Consider the following 18,264-nt stretch of genomic DNA (forward strand, 5'->3'; position numbering starts at 1 on the left):
TATTCTTCCTAAGTTGCATCAGATATAGTCTTGGGGCTCCTTTTTCTCTTCCCATAAATATTTGTGGAAAGGTCTGCTGACCACCCTATCTTACAACTCATTAGATTCAACTTTTTCAGTACATTGCATGATTTTACTTTTTTTTTTGCTTAAATAACCTTAACATCTACCAGTTTATTAATTTGCTTATAGTGTACATTAACATTGACAGAAACAGCTCAAGTCATGCATTTATTATGAAATTAACACAACAGCATTTTTTTCCCCATGCTTTGCTGGTGCCCATTTTCTTCAACTACCTGAGTAGAGGTAGTTGTAGGAGGTTGTAGCCAGGTGGGGGTTGGTCTCTTCTCCCAGGCAACTATCAGTAAGAAAGAGGGCATGGTCTTAAGCTCTGCCAGGGGAGGTTTAGGTTAGATATTAGGAAGAAATACTTTACAGAGAGGGTAATCAGACATTGGAGTGGGCTGCCCAGGGAAGTGGTGGATTCTCCGTCCCTGGAGGTTTTTAAGATGAGACTGGATGTGGCACTTAGTGCCATGGTCCAGCAACCACAGCAGTAGTGGATCAAGGGTTGGACTTGATGATCTCGGAGGTCCCTTCCAACCCAGCTGATTTTATGATTCTATGATTCCTCCTACAAAGATGTACCCGTTGGTCTCTTCTGCACTTGTCTCTACACTGCTCAATACCCTGTCACAATTTATCCCTACTCATTAGGTATTGATGAGTGGGAAGGAAGCAAAAATGTAGCTAAATGCCCACTTCTGTCATTATATATTTTAACATCTCACAGCTTGTCTGATCTATTACAGCTGCACCATCTGAAAGGCTCTACTCAGAAACTGCATTTAAGTTAAAAATCAAACCTTCACTTAGGTAAGCATTCATATTTTTCCTTCTGTCTGTGTCACTGGAGGGAGCATACATAAAGACATAGAAGATCTAAAGCATATCAAGGTCTCTTATTTCCCATTTCCTCCAGACCCCTGACCTTCAAAGTCTTTCTGCAGATCTGAAGGAAATAAGGCAGGGAAGAACATGTTTTCTGGGACAATATTTCTGCAGGATCTGCGTAGAAACCTTGCACCTTTGTTCTGGAGCAACACCATGAAGAAGTGGGTATTGTTCAAGCATGGCAAAGATGATTAATATGTTGCAACATCTTAGGCAGGAGAGCTTATCCTACAGGTGGATCAAGGAGTCCAGGTGTTTGGAAAGCTGTCCTATGCCTTCTCCAAGGATTCCAAAACCACATACTATTTCTGGAGCTTTTTCAAACCAGCATATTAAAACACCTGGGCTCTCTCAGCGTCTTCTGCTGGATATTGCCATGGGGGAGTATTCATATTCCTTATGTGTGCCTTGATATAATTCACAAAAATAAGTGATCAATGACAGTGTGAGAGCCAGGCATTCTCAATTAAGATCATATCAGCTCAGAAACAAGTAATTTTTTCTTAGATTCCTGCCAATTCTTAATTTAAACAGGTAAGTAAACACATAAGTGCTGAAATTGAATTTGGAAAGGCTAAAATTTCCAAAGAGAAGCTGTTATTGACATGCTACAGAAGAAACAAAATATTACTCATTTTATGAGTCTTTACTTTTGGCTTACATAAGCAAATATTAATTTCTAGCCAAAATAAATCTTGATTTATAGTTCTCCCTATATTCACTTAGTGAAATGAAGCTTTTAGATCTTCACTGTAATGACAAATAGTACACTAAAAAAAAAAAGTCCAAAGCACAAAGCATATTCATGAATTCAGAGGCTATGATGACTGCAATTAAAAACTCTAACCTTTGCTCATCTTTAGAAACTGTTCCTGTATCTCATCTAAATTTCTCTGCTTTCTGAGGCTTTCACAAAATGAGCCAGGACACTGATGTGATCATTTAGTCAACAATTTATATCACTCTTAAAACTGAATATGGAGATTCAATACCAACTGCTGTTTATTTATTGTACTAAAAAAGGTAATGGATCTATGTTCATACAGTTAATGTGTCCAGTATAACCAGCAACTTTCCAGCTGCAGTTGGCTTCTCAGTAATCCTTCTGCTATTGCTAGCTCTTCTACCACTACTGCGCCTCCAGGCTTGGATCTGTTTCTTGGAACTCTCTTTTGTGAGATAAAAATCGTATATTCCATGAAAAAGCAACTTAAAAATCTTACATTTATCTAGTCTTCTATCTTCACAGTAGTATCTGCATCCCTTTCAGTTCAATATATCTGGGTTAAAGACACACGTCACAGTATTCACAAAACCTTTACAAAGCCTTTCAGATGTTCTTGCTGGAAACTCATGTTTCTCTGACTCCTTCTCTTACTCCAGCAAAAAAGAAAAAAAGCCTGTCCAAATTTATCCATCTTTTTCCTACGTTTCCTTACTGCGTTCACCTAAAATTAGCTTCACTTTCCAGATAAGGTTTCTGATCAGTCAACACACCATTCCCATCACTCTGTCTAACCACTTGCTCTTCCATCTTCTCAGAAGACTTGACACCCACACACTGAGGTAGGTATATACAGAGGAACTCCTGAATAAAATACCCTCTTTCCAAATATGCTACACAGCAGCAGCTTGCATCCTAGTGTGCTACCTTCTTGGTGCCTTCAGCACCCTGCTTTTGCAACCTGCAAATTTCATTCTTCCATTCCACAAAGTTTAGTTCAACTGTTACTATATGATGGGGTTTATTTCAGGCACAGGCATTGGCTATTTCCAGATCTTGCTTGTTTGTTTTATTTGAGCTTTTACTGTTCTGCACACACATCACAGAAAAACAAACAACAAACAAAAAACCCAGCCCGGATTTTCAGTGTCAGGTTTGTTTGGGCCCCAAGGAGAACCCTTTTCTATGCACCTGAGTCTAAGGGCTGACTAATGGCCCTGTTCACTAGCAGCAATCATTGTCTCTGCCTGCTGCCTGTTCTGAGCACTCTCCAGAGAAACGCAGTAGTTCATTTGCTTGGTACCCAAACAAGTGGTAGGTGCCAGGTGTCACAAATTTTCTGTAAAGCAGGCTGAATAGACAGGTGGTGAAAGTTGCTGACAACCCAGAAATATTTAGCTTAACCAAGGCTTGGGAGGATCATTAGGAATTTCCTGAAAGACCAAGCAAAAGTATACAATTAGGCAACACTTAACAGGAACGACTGCAGATAAGCTGCTCCGAGCAGAGAAAACTAAAACACGGCCTGGATGACTGTGACCTCTTCAAAATAAGAAGCTCATTAGAGGAAGGACTGCAAAATGCGTGCAACCGGGGCGGGGGGGGGAGGGGGGTGTTGGGATGGGGGGAGGGGGAAGGGATATAGTATAAAGCAACTAAGATCTTTGATTTTTTGTCTGTAACTACCACGCATAAAAGATTACAGCAGTTATAGAGACTATTTTTGGCTTGATTTCATCCGTAATACAGAAAAGCCTGGTTCAGCCTCATTGCACTGGAACTGCAGGCTGTCGGGAATGCACAAGATTCCAGCTGCTTGTGTAGACAAAAGGTCACCGAAACCAGCTAATTGCCAACCTTTACAGGCTACTCTCGCTGCACATTAGTTCAGTGCTACACAGTGTTTTCTAAACAGTCAGACTGATTAGCATACATGAACTCTAGCACATACAGAAATCACCCCACTATTCAGTCCTATACAGGTTACATTAGGGTACAGAAACCTTCAAAAAAATCCTTGCAGTTAGCTGTAAATTCATTGGAAACAAAATTATTATAAGGTATGTATTTTAAAATGTGTATCCAAATTACTGTTCTTAGTGACTGAAGAAACAGAGAAATTCAATTTGTGGGGTTTTTAGCAGTAAGTACGTACATGGATGGGAACAGCACCTGCTTGCACACCTACTATGATTCAGACTTGAAGAGCCATGAGACTTGAGAACTCCCCAGACAAATTCATAGCCAACTAGGATCAAAATTCTGGCCTTCCTGGGCTACCTTAGAGTAATTGTAGAGGTGAATTGCTGGAATTGTCACTTCCCTGATAAATGTGAGGCAAGTCTCTAATTAAGGCAGTACACTTAAAGAAACAGAAATGTTTGAAATTAGGAGGTAGAATCCCTGACTGCATTCAAATCAATTGTAAGTTTAACGTTGTTTTCAAGAGGAGAGAGAATTACAGCCCCAAACCCAATTATTTAGAAGGTTACAATACTCCCCCAAAAAGCGTTAGAAACATCTAGATGCAACAATCAAGTAGCTTTGTGATTCATGTTTATTGAACGTAATCATACAAACTCCTGCCTTGCCTGACAGTCAAACTCAGAATTTGCAGTTCTGAGATATAAAAAAGGAAGCCAGAAATATTCAGAAACACATATAGGACCTGGGAAGAAAGGTTTGGGGTAAGGATGGAAAGAAGATTCAGTGGGCATGGTGATGCCAGGGAAACACTGACATGAAGAGCAGGAAGTGAAACACAGGGAGAGAGAAAACCCATCAAGAGTTATTTCATCCCCTTCAGAGAAAATTAGCTTAATGATTCAGTCACTCTTTTTCTGGTTTTCAGTTGAATAATAATGGAAGTTATCTTTCAGGCTTTTCCCAAGGCTAGCATGATACCTCTTCCTAGGACAAAAACACCCACTGGCCATAACATGTCAGTCTTACTTTGTGTTTTTCAATTTGACAGCTTTGACACCAATTTAACAGAATTGTTATCAGAGAAAAGATATCATGCCATCCAGATCATCCATGTGTACTCTTCCAATCCTATATAAAATCAATGAAGGATCTTGTTTTTCCTGGTTGGGCAGTAGGTTAATGTCTCCATCTCAGAAGCCAACTAAAGAGAGACTAAATAAAACTTAGCATATGGATGAATGTGCAGAATAGCAAATCACACCATTCCTTTACAAAATATCCAGTTTCTCTGACTATACAAGCACCATTAACCTGGGATTGTTTTTAAAATTGAACATGAAAAGGCACAGTAAAACTACAGTTTGTTCCCACTGATACTGCTGGCTTCAGTATGCAAACCAGAGAATGCAACTCCTGTAAGTACACTTATATGATCTTAAACATAATATGAAACAGCACGATATGTGTTACAAAGCTCTATTTTCCCTTCTTTAAAAAAATAACAAAAAAAAAAAAAAAAGAGAGACAGGGATGGAAAGGAAGACAGAGTAAGGAAAGGATAGAAAGAGTGAGGAAAAGAGGAAGGGAAAAAAAGGGAGAGAGAACAGAAATGGAAATACAATGATGCCAGGAATGCTGAACACTTTGGAAGATCTTCAGAGAAGATGAGGAAAGTTAAGTACACAGAATGGAAAGGAAAATACACAATTTTCCTCCATGGAAAGTTAGGGGGAAATATGTAAGCAGAGGGCTAGAATAAAGCCCATACCCTCTCACCTGGTGGATTAAACAAGCCTCGTGTACACTCTGCTGGGCTAGCTCATGCCTTGTAAGCAGGCATGGCTGTGAAAGCTGTGTCACTGTTAACCAGGACGTGACTCTACGAGAGTTTCTCTAACATGTTACTGCAATAAATGCAACTCCCAACAATGAAATCCTGAACTATGGAGTGATTCCAGTTCTTTCCTCATGGACTCAAAAGTCTGCTTAGCATATATGCTAAACAACCAGTCAGCCCCTGCACATAATATTTTCTGGATATAATCTTACGTTCCTTCAAGCTTTTGTGGCTGTAACCTCTTTCCAGGTTCTTCTTTTTCTCTGCCTTCATATGCTTCTTCTTCCTTTTCTACTCCTTGCATTGGTTTTCTCCTTAGTCTGTCTTTAACTCTTTAGTGTTTCTTCACTTTGTTGAGCTTATTAACGTGCATGTTAGTGTTTTAACTCTCTATTTGGGATTAAATTTAAAACTAAATTAAAAAATACGACCATTCAAAAAGAAAATGGAATGTGAAATGTGGATTTTTTTCCTCCCATGATTCTTTCCCCTGTTTTCCTTTTTTCACCCATTGTCTGTCATTTTGCCTGTCTGATTCAGCTGCTCTTTGAACACATTTGTACATATTTCTTTTTATACCATCCATTGCAGTAGAATGCTGATTTTTATTTAACTCAAAGAATAAACTATATTAAAAAAATTATCTGAAATTAATCTGCAAAATCTCAAATTAACCATCAAAAAACCCCTAGAAATTGTCATATTACTTAAAAATAAAAAAGTTCAATAAAAAAATCTATTTTTCAAGTCAAAGATTAATTTAGTGCTGGTAACATAAATTTTTACCATCCTGAGACTGACCTCTCCTTATATCATCAGTGACAATCTCACCTGGTGCTAAAAAGAAACTGAAGGAAAAACAGCACTAATTTTTATCCTCTGTGACTACAGAAGACGGTGTGTTTTAAAAGACCTCTCTAGGTGACTGCAATGGCAGCTTGTGTAAAGGGTCCAGGAAGCCAGGCAGCAGGCAAGCACCACCGAGGTCCATCCCACATGAGATTGCAGAGGCAGACAGCAGGCAGGGACCCACAACTGCTGGTTCCTTTCAGCCCCCACCCACTCCTTACACAACTGTTCCCCACGAATCACTATGCTGCAGTGGACCTAAACTCCCCAGAGCACGTGCTTCTTACTGTGGGCTGAAGGCAATTAATTAAACCCCATGTTCTGTCCTCATTCTGCTGCTGTACAAATCCCTAAACTTGAGGCTGGTGGGTAACACTCTTCTAGCTGAAATAAAGGATTAGTTTTTTTGTATCCAGCTTCTGAAAAATAACCCCCATGCAAACACTTTGGAAGCACAAAAGTATGGCTTTATTTCACAATAGTTTCTTCAGAAAAGAAGGCAAAATTACATTCAAGAGACTAGGGATATACGTGCTAGATTTTCACACAGCCTAAGAACAGTATTTCTGGACTACTCTTCAAGAAGCTACCTTTCTGACTAGCATTTTTCTAGATGTATGATTCAAGCGAATTAAAACAAAAAAATAAACAAACAAACAAAAAGCCAACAAACAAACCTATATTTTGCCTGTTCTGTCTGTAGGACTGGCTGAAAGGGCATCGGGAGAGGCAAACACAATGTAGTTAGATATCACTGGTAGTTGTCAAGGTAACTACAGAATTATGATTCCAGACTAGAAAATAGTTTCGTATATCTTCTAAGATAGCAGTCTTCAGCCAGCCAACTGAGGTCATCTTAACTGGAGAAAGAACCTGACTAAGATTCTCAGGAGAATATCTCAGTATATCAACCTTGTTTTATCCCAAATAAGCATATTTTTTGTCATCTCTCTCTATTATCTATAGCCAAGGATTTCAAAGAATAAGGCCTTTGTGGCACTGGAGATGTGCTTTGCCTTCTATTTTCAGAAACCAAGTCTTGAAGAAAATCCCATTTGAAGACTTCACTTAGCCTGAGACAGAACAAATTTTGTGTCATCTCAAAGCAAAAAAAACCAAAACCAAACAGATTAATGGAAAGTAGGCTTAGACTCACACGAAAGAAGTGTTTTCCATGGGACACTTTCATTTTGTGGCAATGTTTAAACAAAATCTTGTTTTAAACAAAACCTTTGCAAAATTCTCTTCTTAGAAAAAACTCCAAATCACTTATAGTGTGCATTTGCAAATCAACATAAAGCATTGATAAGCAGCACCTTATTAATTCAAGAAGATTTTAAGGTCTAGATTCTAAAACAAAGATTGTCTTTGATGGTACAGTAGTCTGGGACATAAGAAGCAAAGAACAAGTTTGGATAAAAAGCCTTTGATCTGGATTGGCCTGAACGTAAACTAACACTTTCTGAGTTAATCCCTTCTACAGGGATTCTACACTTCCTCTGTTTGATTTTGCAGATCTGAGTGTAAAAATGTTTCTCTCTTTTTCCAATAAACACTCCCATTAAAACAGACATATCTCTTGGAAAAATTCTGTCTTCACCAAAAATTGTTCCAATTAGGGCAATGGGATTTTTTCATGGACTAACTTCCAAGTATAAAGTATAAGCTAAGAGAAAGCCTGCAATATTTTAGGTTTATTTCAATTCAGGGAAATGAACTTTTCACAAACCTCCAGTTCAGAAGCCCCTAACTATCATGACAAAGTTTTGAAAAGGGGAAACTGCTTTTCTCCCTATATTATTTTTCCTTTTCTCCCCTCCAATACATACACATCTACTTTTTTCCCTCTGACAAAAAATCAGATTTCTAAAGAGAAACAAGTACAGACACTGTATCATTTAAATAAGATCCATGTTCCAGGAAGTTTAGTTGCTGTAAATTATTTTTTAAAAAAGCACAAGTGTGTGAGCATAAGTGAGATTGGACTAAAATGGCAGGAAACACAGAACAACAGCAAATCTTGCCCAGAGCCACGGAGATCTCTCTCTCACTGCAGGCCCACATATTTTTCATGCTTGGGAGGTAAAACACTGGCAAGGATTATTTTTCAACTAGGTCAAAGTAAATGTTGGAAAGATGATTTATTTTGTCTCCTCAAGTCACATCAGTTGTGAAGAGCTACTCCTGCCAAGCAGCCTGAAGTCAACAGTAATCTTGGTAAGAGGAGTCAGCGGCAGACATAATGTTAAGACTAAGTAAGGACTAAAACATCGCTGACCATTATCTTGGGGAAATTGATTAGGTGCTGGTAACAGTTCACATCAGCTTGTCCAGAAACAGTGCCTCAATATAAGAAGAGAAATCCAAATTCAGACATGATTATTAGGCAAATAATGGTTCTCATGTTAGATATTTTTTGTAATTGAAGAGTCTATTAGTCTCCTTAGGAATATTTCTTTTTCTTCTTACAAGCAAGATTTTCTAGCACCAAGTACGAGAAAAGACTATTAAAAATGCTAGTATTACACATTTCCTGCAAGTCTTTAAATAGGCTGAGAAGGGTTTTGAAGTGCACATGAGCATGCTAATTTCCATTCAGATGGTGAAAATGTGGCAGAGATGTAAAGCATCATGTAATCTTGAACATACTTCATTTGAAACTTAAATTTTAAAGTTTAAGTTTGAAAATAAAATATATTAGTTTATGCCTGTAAAAAGGGAAGAAAAAAAAAACAAAAACCCCAAAAACCAATAAACCCACAAAAATAAAACAAACAAACAAACAAACAAACAAAAAAAAACAAACCACAAACAACCAAGAAGGAAAGCTGCTTCAGAGTCATAGGCAATATTTCCTGGCCTTTTCACACAGATTTTTACTCCCAGCATCAGTGTACCTACATTCCTTCCTTCTGTTTCCACAGAAAGGGTTTTTTACTTGCACAAATGGGTTTTTTAACACTGCTACAAAGTTCTTTTTAAATACTTGCTTCCTAAGACTGCATTACCGTCAAATTATTGCTATTCTTACCACTATATATTCTTACCTAAAGGTCTAATATCGGCACTGTATGAACCCTGATACAATTTCTTGAAAACCCTGAAGTCCGGGAATTTGTGTATTTTACAGTACTTGTAGTCAGGACTGGACACGAAGCCGACACGGTTTCATGAGGATTTGGCTGGCAAAATTCCCTAGACTCACAGAGTTGCATGGTGGATGAGGATGGAAGGCAGGTCTGGAGACTGCCCAGTCCCCATTTCTGCTCATACTAAACCACCTGGAGGTGGTTGTCCAGATGGCTTTCAAATATCTCCCAGAATAGAGAATCTACAAACCCTCTGGGCAACCTGTGCCAATATCCAAAAGTCCATATGCTAAAAAAGAGAAAGAGTTTTCCTATTTTTAAATGGCATTTCTTGCATTTCAGGTTGTGCCCATTCCCTCTGGTCCTGTCACTGGGCACTACTGGGAAGAACCTGGCTTATAACTCATTTTAGAACTGGGACATCTATTCAGAGCTTTAATTCTTTGCCATTGAAAAATAGCCCTTGAAATACAAATTAAGCATGAACACATTGGCGTTGGTCCTTCAGAAGCACAGACTCCTCTCTGGCTCTGCTCCCTCTGGAGCCTTGCCGTACTGCTGCACGGATGGAGCTGACAAGGAAAGACCAGCACAGCCTGAACACTCTGGCTGACCAGTGTCTGTTGTTTCACGTGCAGCTCACACCTGGAAGGTTGCTCACACAGCCCATAAGAGCTTCAAATATAGGCTCTGTTTTTCCCATGTTTACTTCAGGCCACAAGTTCTCCATGCTCCTGGCAGCTGGATCCCCAGCGCAGAAGCCACTGGCATTTCCATAAAAAATATTCTACTTGTTATAAGCAAATTAACTTCTAAAACCCTACGTGTAACTCACAGAAGCCAGGACTATATAAAGTAGGTCTTGGAAGAGAAATACTAAAGCATTCCAGAGAGAAAAAAAATTGCTTATTTCTTGGCTTTGTCTTTCAGTATTTGCTGGTAATTTTCTTGAGAACAGACAAGACCTGGAAATAGCTCACGCAACCTGCCTGCAAATACTGCTTGAGACGGAAAAAATAATGGCCTATTAAAGGAGATATCAAACCCAGGAGCTCTTTTTTTCAGTCACAGCTCGACATCATGGCTCTACAGGTACATACAAGAGGATCAAAATCCTGTAAAGGGGTGAAATGGAAGCTTTTTCCAGCCCTGAAGAAGCAATTTCATTTCGAAACTCCCTTTCTCCAAATTGCCTTCAGTAGGGCAGCACAATCAGCAAAATCCTAACCTCGGAGCTTCAGTCACATTAGTCACACAAGGCTTTGGTGATTTACAGTCAGAAAATCATTTCAAGACATCTGACGGGACTTTGTTATTCTGCCTGCAGCTACACCTGTGCACTCCTTAGTCTCTAAGTTTCAATTAGAGATAATTTAAATATGAGAAAATCATGATTCCTGGTGGCAGAGCCTGTTAATGAAATGTATTTCACATTTCCAATGGAAATGGGAATTCAGGAAACCAGCAGGCAGAGCTTGTGCCTGCATTATGAATATATTTTATATTTGAAAGACTTTATCTCCACCTCACTATCCAGATCTGCAACTCATCGTCAGCTGTGTGAACCACATTCGTATTCCTCTTAACTTCTGATTTGCCACACTGCTAACATGACAATTCAATTTCTAAGGTGTTTTAAGAAACCCAGAAAAATAGAGGGTTCTCTGTTGTTTTATACGTGTGTGAGAACTGTGGGGGAAAATTTTGGATTGTGTTGTACTGCAAGTCAAAAAGAGAACAAAAAAAAAAACATAAGCAAGGAGACAATGAATTTAATCATGTTTTTGCCTCAAAATATTATGTAAAACAAACAGAAAAGCAGGACAAGTGATTCAGAAACTTTTCACCTAAATTATTTTATCAGAGGGCTCTGGAGATACCTTTCTGCGGATTAAGATCTTCCCTGCTTAATATGGAGCAAAAAGTCACTAGCTTTACTGGATATGGGACATAAGTGCTATGAGCAAGAGAATTTGTATTAGCCCCTGCATTACTTTCTTGGACTCTAGCGAAGGGTCTTCTACTCCTTGTGCATGTGGAGAATCCAGTCACAAACTGAGATTAAGTTTATTAAGTAATATTTTCATATGGTTTGAATATACTTGATATAACCTTAGATGAGGCTTTGCAAGGGAAGGAAAAAAAAATGAGGCTTTGCAAGGGAAGGAAGAAAATCTTAATGTTTAGGCAAGGCTCTTACACCTGTCATCAAGTGACAAAGCAGAAAAACTCTGCAGTTCCACACTGGATCCTGCAAAGTGGCATACTGTCAGATTGAGGCTTCTTTACTCCTCATTCGTATCACCACCCTGTCTTTCAGGATGTCTTCATGAGCCTGGCATTCAGCTGTACTCTTTCTGAGGACAGTCCTTGACCTGCCACAGCTAAGTACTGGAGATAATGCACCGGCATAAAAAAGGAAACCATGTAGATGGAAACTCTGCTGTTATTGCTAGGAAACTCTTTAAACCAATCCTACTGGTCTTTCAGCATCAGCAGTGGTAGACAAAGGATATTCCAATAGCAGGCTGTGGTAGAAAGGACAAAGTAGCCACATTATGTCTAGCCACAATCCCAGGATGTTAGACTTTTACAACTCAAAACTACACCATAAAAAGCAAATCTGACACAAGCAAGCATAAACCCACGCATGCTTATGCACGCTTATAGAATATATGTCTCAGCTACAAATATTTTATACTGTTTTTGACTCGTTGGATGACCATTTCCATAATGATGTCTTTGACACACCATGTCAAAGAAGAAGTCCTGGGTGACACTTTTGCACATATTAACAAGGCATCGGTCTTTGCTGAACTGGCTTACACAGCCTGGTTCATGTGCTGGGAATACCACCAGCAAATCTAAAAGTTTGGGAATTTGGAAACTTTCAGCAGTTGACTTCCTGTAGCCTGCAGGGAAAGCTAGTCTGGTACAGAGTGGAAAAAGGCAGACTGTTCTGTTAAAACTGGTGCCCGACGTACAGCAAGCATTTGTAGAGAAACCACCTATCAGCTATTCTGTAATTACACTTGGTACATAGTGGCTAAATTAGTCCTTCTTCTGTCAGGTAAATTCTTCGATCTCAGATCTCTAAAACCAAGGAGAATCTCCTTGCTTATTAGCAGATTATACTACAAAAGGGAGCAAGAGACCTTGTCATCTCCTTATTCCCTGGTTGAGCCACATGTAGCACAAATATCCAAGAGAAAGCTCTGCAAAAAAGCCAGGCTTGTTAAATGCATGCAAATTGCTTTTAAGGCAATTCATCCCACTGCTTGGCCCATGCTGTCTTGATGTGGGTCAGACTGTAAATGACACAATTTGGTTGCCACCATGCTAACCTCTGCATTCCTCTGACTCTGAGGGAGAAAGTCTTCTTCCTTTCTCACCTGACTTCAAATGGAAGTCTCATGAATGCCATGGATTTAGTCCGTAGTTTTATAATTGTGGTTTTATTTGAATTGCCGCAAAAATGTTGGGTGAGATTAAACTCAAGCTTCTCCTTTTGAAGAGGTCTACGCTTAATATGACTTTTACACCCTCTTTTCTCACTAACTTAATTTTTTTCTCCTTTGAGTCTAGTTGCAAGTTCCTACACTGCAGTTGTGAGAGTCTTCCATTGGTACTGTGCTAAGTGATATTTATGCATAAAGTTTTTCTAATTGCTGATTCCATTGGCATTCATAAACCTATGCCGGAATGAATGAAGCTCTCATTCATGTTTATATATTAGTTTCCAACATTTGTATGTTTGTAATCATCAGGCTACAACCAGCTTTCATTTGCAGAGACATAAAATGAGGCTAACTGAGTCAGGAGATATGCTCTATTATGTAAATGGAAAGATTCTTTTCTAGTATCGAGAGTTGAGTTTGCCACAGAAAGCTCCCATTTCTGCAACTCAATGAAGTTTGTTCACGACGGGTAACTGTGGTTATGGCTACATTTATAAGCGGTTTGGATCAATAGAAGCCCATCTCGAGAGCTTATTTTGCGCTCAGGACCTGACAAAGGCACTGCTACAGGTTGATGGAATGCTTAGTTCAGCTAAGCTCTGTTTGCCCCCAAGCACCAATGCTCTGTTACTGCTGCAGCTCACCTCCCAGGCTAGTTCTGTCCAAAGGGAATCCAGGTCAGGACTCGCAGTGCCCTTCCTGATGTGAACCTGTGCTCAGCAAGCGGGCAAGAGCTGAGGGTTGCCAGAAAAGCACTCTCCTGATCTAACTAACGAACACACTAACAAAGACACACCCTATGTGCAAATTACAGAGACTTACCCAATTAGAATATCTCTGCGGCAATCCTTAGCCATCAACGATTTTCCCAGCCATATAATTGCTAGTATTAACAACACAAGTTCCCAATTTAACAAATGGAAGCAAGATAAATGCCAACCTCATCCTGGCTTCTTCCAGCTTTATGATTCACAGTGTAGTAAGCTGTTGCCCTTGGTCTTTTGGAAATAGTGCCCATGTGAGAATTTTAATGACAATGCAGTACTGCTTCTGGTCTGTTCTGGATATCCGAGGGCTTTGATTTCTTTATCATGGAGGAGAATCTGATGGTCAAGCAAACTGGGTCTATTATGCCCCAGGGACCTGTAGCTTATTCACCTCCACTCAATGGCCTGTGTACTTCCTCACTCTTTATGCTTAGCAATAGATTACCTGGCACAGAGACCCAAAATCAAGGAGAACACCTAAACAGTCTGGAATCGGCAGGGAGAGGAACCAAGGAGGTTTCTGGTGTAGCACCATGGGAGAGGATGGGTGGTAGGAAGAGGTGATATGACATATTGCTTAGATTTTCTGTGTCCTTTAGCATCACTGCCTTGTAGGTGAATGGCCACAACTGCTTTCCTCTCCAGTAAGCTACCATATTTTGGCACTGGCTCTGATTTCAATGCCTCCAGCATGGGAAACCAGACTTCCTGCCTGCCTGCATTCAGAAACTTTGTTAGTTCTTTTCTCAGGTCTTGCCATGCTTCTACAAAAAAAAAAAAAAAAAAATCACCAGTATGCATGGCCTTTTTATTACTATCCTTTATCCTTCTCTGAAACTGTCAGCAAATTATTGCTCATACGTTGCTTCATAGGAATTACTTATGCACATGCTTTGAATCTCACTTGTCCCTGAAGTAAGTGTAGATTACGTTAAGTAAAACTACTTACCCGTAGATATCAGACAGAGCCCCAGACAGACAGTGGGCCAAGACATAGAAGGATGATAGTGGCTTAAAAACACTATAATTACTTGCATTCAATAAGCCTGGCATTTTCCCAGAGCTGTCTCTGTGGATGTTTGTGCTATGTATGGCTCAGCAAGGTAACAAGGAGAGGACAAGGTCTCTTGCTCCCTTCTGCTGTCTAACCTGCTTAAAAGCAAGAAGATTTTCATTGTTCTTAGAGATCTGAGATCTCGATAACAAACTGACTTTCCACTCCCGTTTTTCGTCCATAATAAAAAGACAGCTATATTGTCCCAATTCTTGACCATGCTGTCTGCCCCACAATACTGTTTTGAATAGTTCTCCTTCAAGAATATGATATTCCAGACTGGAACAGTTTCTGTAAAGCAGTGTTTTCACAAGGGCCATGAAAAAAGCTCAAAAAAAAGCATGGGAAAGGGGTCAAGATAACTGATAATGTTGTTATGCAGTGACTAAGCAGATCTTGACCTGTAGCTTTTAAAAAGGTGATATGTTTGCACTGCCCAGTCTTGGTCACGGTATCTGCACACACTTCCTATTACTAAGTAAAGTGCAAATTCATTGATAAACAGTAAAAGAGGAGTGGCACTCAGTCTCGCACAAGTCTTTTGTACAGTATATTGCACTTGTAAATATACAATCAGCAACAAATTCTGAAAAGACAGTACTCTTCCAGGGATTTTTTAAGCCAAATCTACCAGGACCTGAGATTACTAAAGCATCAGTGATAAAAATTACAATGAGGAACTTCAGTTGACTTCAGATACACTTTCAGCTTCCTCAGACTGCCATCTGTAACTTAACAGTTTATAATTGAGGGCTATAGCTGACTTTAGTCAGAAAAATCAAGAAAGATTAGTGCACTAGAAAAGCCTGTGATCACACAGATGTGAGAAAATAAGATAGACTCTGGTTTATTCGGCTTTATGCAAGTCACGTGATGTAATTAATTTCAACTGCTTTTGGTCTCTGTACAGAAACTTCCAGTAAAAGATTTTAATGATGTAATAATTACCTTTTTCCTTTCATGATCCTTCTAACTATGCCTTAATTTATGATGCCTTTAACTAGCATACATGCATCCTGGGGCTATGATGGATGCACACTTATTTAAGCCAAAAGATAAATCTTAATGAAAGGGATTTTTAACACAATAATTAACATGTTTTTTGATCATCATAACAGTAATTATTAGAGACACAAAAATAAAATCAGATCTCAGAAGAAGCCATGAAGATCCTAAATAGGGTGGACTAGCAACACTGCCCTATTATTTTGCCAAGAAATGATACATCAAAGTGGCAGGAGTGAATCATCATACACTACTGGGAACTACACCCAGAGAAACCATGAGACAAAAATACGAGATGCACTAACCTCCACCGTAAATTGCAAATTATAATCGCACAGTAGATAGTGTGCAACATGCTTTTTCTCATAGTTACCAACCTATGCTCTCCTTATGCCTCCACAAACATGATAGCTCATCAGATAAAGAAAACAACGGAAGAACCACAAAAGCGTAGGCATTTTGGCTTGATATGAAAGGTCCATTTATTTTTAAGAAAATGTTTTTACTCTGAAGGATTATAAACTCTCAACATGTGTCAAATAACCCAGTTGAGCAGCCTTGTTCTTTACAAACCTATTACCTCCTAAAACCCCACTTTTTAGTGGGATTATATACACCTGATGGGAGGCAAAACCAACAATGAAAAGAGCATGCACACTCTTTACCTGCTGTCATTCTCCCCTTAGCAAATATTACTAGCACTCAGAATTTTGCTCAGCTATGAAATCATTTTGCCCATATACACTTGGAGGCAGACTGTAACTTGCAGGCAGCCCTTTTGCAATGACAAACAGTAAAGAAGTCAAACAAAGCTGAAAACGCTTTTTAAAGAATATCCTATTGATTTTACCTCTGAGTCAGATTTACCTTAGGAATTAGATTCATAGAATCACAGAATGGGCTGGGTACAAAGGGACCTTAAAAACCATCTGCTGTCGTGGGCAGGGACACCTACCACTACATCAGGTTGGCCAGAGCTGCACCCAGCCTGGCACTGAACACTTCCAGGGATGGGGCATCCACAACTTCTCTGGGCAACCTGTTCCAGTGCCCCAAATAAAAAAAGTTTAACAGTACACATGGAGACCTCATTTAAAAGGAGATAGCAAAAAGAGAGGAATAAAGAGCTCCTTAAAGAAAAGGATATAGTATGGTACCTTTTCCAGTCAAAGTTTCTTCTTTTATTTTCCTCACCGCTTTTTGGCCCTCACTTTCACTCTTTCCAGCTGTGAAAATACAGAAAATAGAAAATTAGCAATGCAATCAACTTAAAAGTGTGAATATAAGCATGCCACTGTGAAGTGCTAACCGCAGGGTAAAACCAGCATGAAGTTTTAGGTGAAAAGGCGTGCTTCGTAACTGTCAGGCAGCAGAGGTTTTCGAAGAGGGCTATACAAATGCATTGCTGTTCATACGAATTCTGCCTGTTTATCTCATTTATTCATATAAAATAGGACCATCTGCTGGCTGGATCAGCAGATTTGAGATGTAAGTCTCTGAGCCAAGTGAATTGTATCCCATTCAGATTCTACAAAAGCTTCAAGTGTCCCGTCCTCTCTGTCACAGTGTCACAGAATAAGATGAAACTGAAAGGGCCCTCAGGAGGTCATCTGGTTCAACCTCTTGTTCACATTAGCATGTACATGCTTGTATTTACTCTAAGATGTTAGAAAATACTTTACAGTGCTATTAAACTGATTCATGTCATCTCACAGAGAATGTGTTAAAAAAGTGGGAGTAAGCCCTTTGAGACAGAGCATGTGTCATCCATCGTCTGCACTAGCTGAAGGCTCACAGCACTGAATGGAGATTTTAGGGAACTCCCAACCACTTTGAGGAGCTAATGCACCCTTTTGAGGATGGAGTTTTAGCTGTGCTTCTGCAGTAAAAAACAAGGATTTCAAACACATCTCTTTTTTCATGATATACAGGAAAACCCAGCATTTACATAAATTTAGCCAAAATAAATACATTTAGCATTCCAGATACTGGAGAGAAAATAATTCTCACATAAAATCTAGAGTCATACAGTTTACAACTGTTCTCTATAAGTTCCATTAACTATGGGGTTATATTATTCAGACTGACTAAGAAAGAAAGAAAGAAAAAAAAGCAACAAAGCAGATACTTGCAGTATTTTCTTCTTGCTGATTTTTTACCTTTAAAACCATCCAGCCTTGTACAAAAGAAAAAAAATCAGTTTGATGTTAATTTCCAGATATAGATGCAGCATCAACAGACAAACCCTCCAGTGAAACTGCCATTTCTGGGGAAATCTGTGCACAGGCTTTATGGGCAAGAGATCAATTTTCCTCACTGTTCCACCTCAAGAAGGGTACTAGAGTAGGATTTCAGTGTTTTATTATGATGGATAGAGCCATACCAGAGATAAAAATACTTTTGTACCAATTCTGTGAAGGTTTTATTTGATTCCTCTTTCATTTGGCACCCCTCAAGCAGAGATCAAGCTTATTAAAGCCTCCAGTGTCTTGATTTCACTCTCAGTGTGTTCACTTAATTTGTTCTTTTAAAAGAGCTTGTGTTCACAACAAATTTTAATTTGCTTTATTTTGCTGTTATATAAATGGTTATTCATTA

General features: G+C 39.1%; 1 protein-coding gene across 2 annotated transcripts in view; it reads right to left on the reverse strand.

The window, feature by feature from the left end:
• The window catches only part of DHRSX (dehydrogenase/reductase X-linked), a 208,980-nt gene that overhangs the window by 98,153 nt on the left and 92,563 nt on the right, over nucleotides 1-18,264 (reverse strand). For both annotated transcript variants that reach the window (XM_027751289.2, XM_027751288.2), the window contains one exon: nucleotides 16,824-16,892. In XM_027751289.2, coding sequence (XP_027607090.2) covers nucleotides 16,824-16,892 — 69 coding nt within the window. The remainder of the gene's footprint in view (nucleotides 1-16,823; nucleotides 16,893-18,264) is intronic.

Source organism: Pipra filicauda, unplaced genomic scaffold (genome assembly GCF_003945595.2).
Source record: "Pipra filicauda isolate LSUMZ 115617 unplaced genomic scaffold, ASM394559v2 scaffold68_size4259465_pilon, whole genome shotgun sequence".
Lineage (NCBI taxonomy): Eukaryota > Metazoa > Chordata > Aves > Passeriformes > Pipridae > Pipra > Pipra filicauda.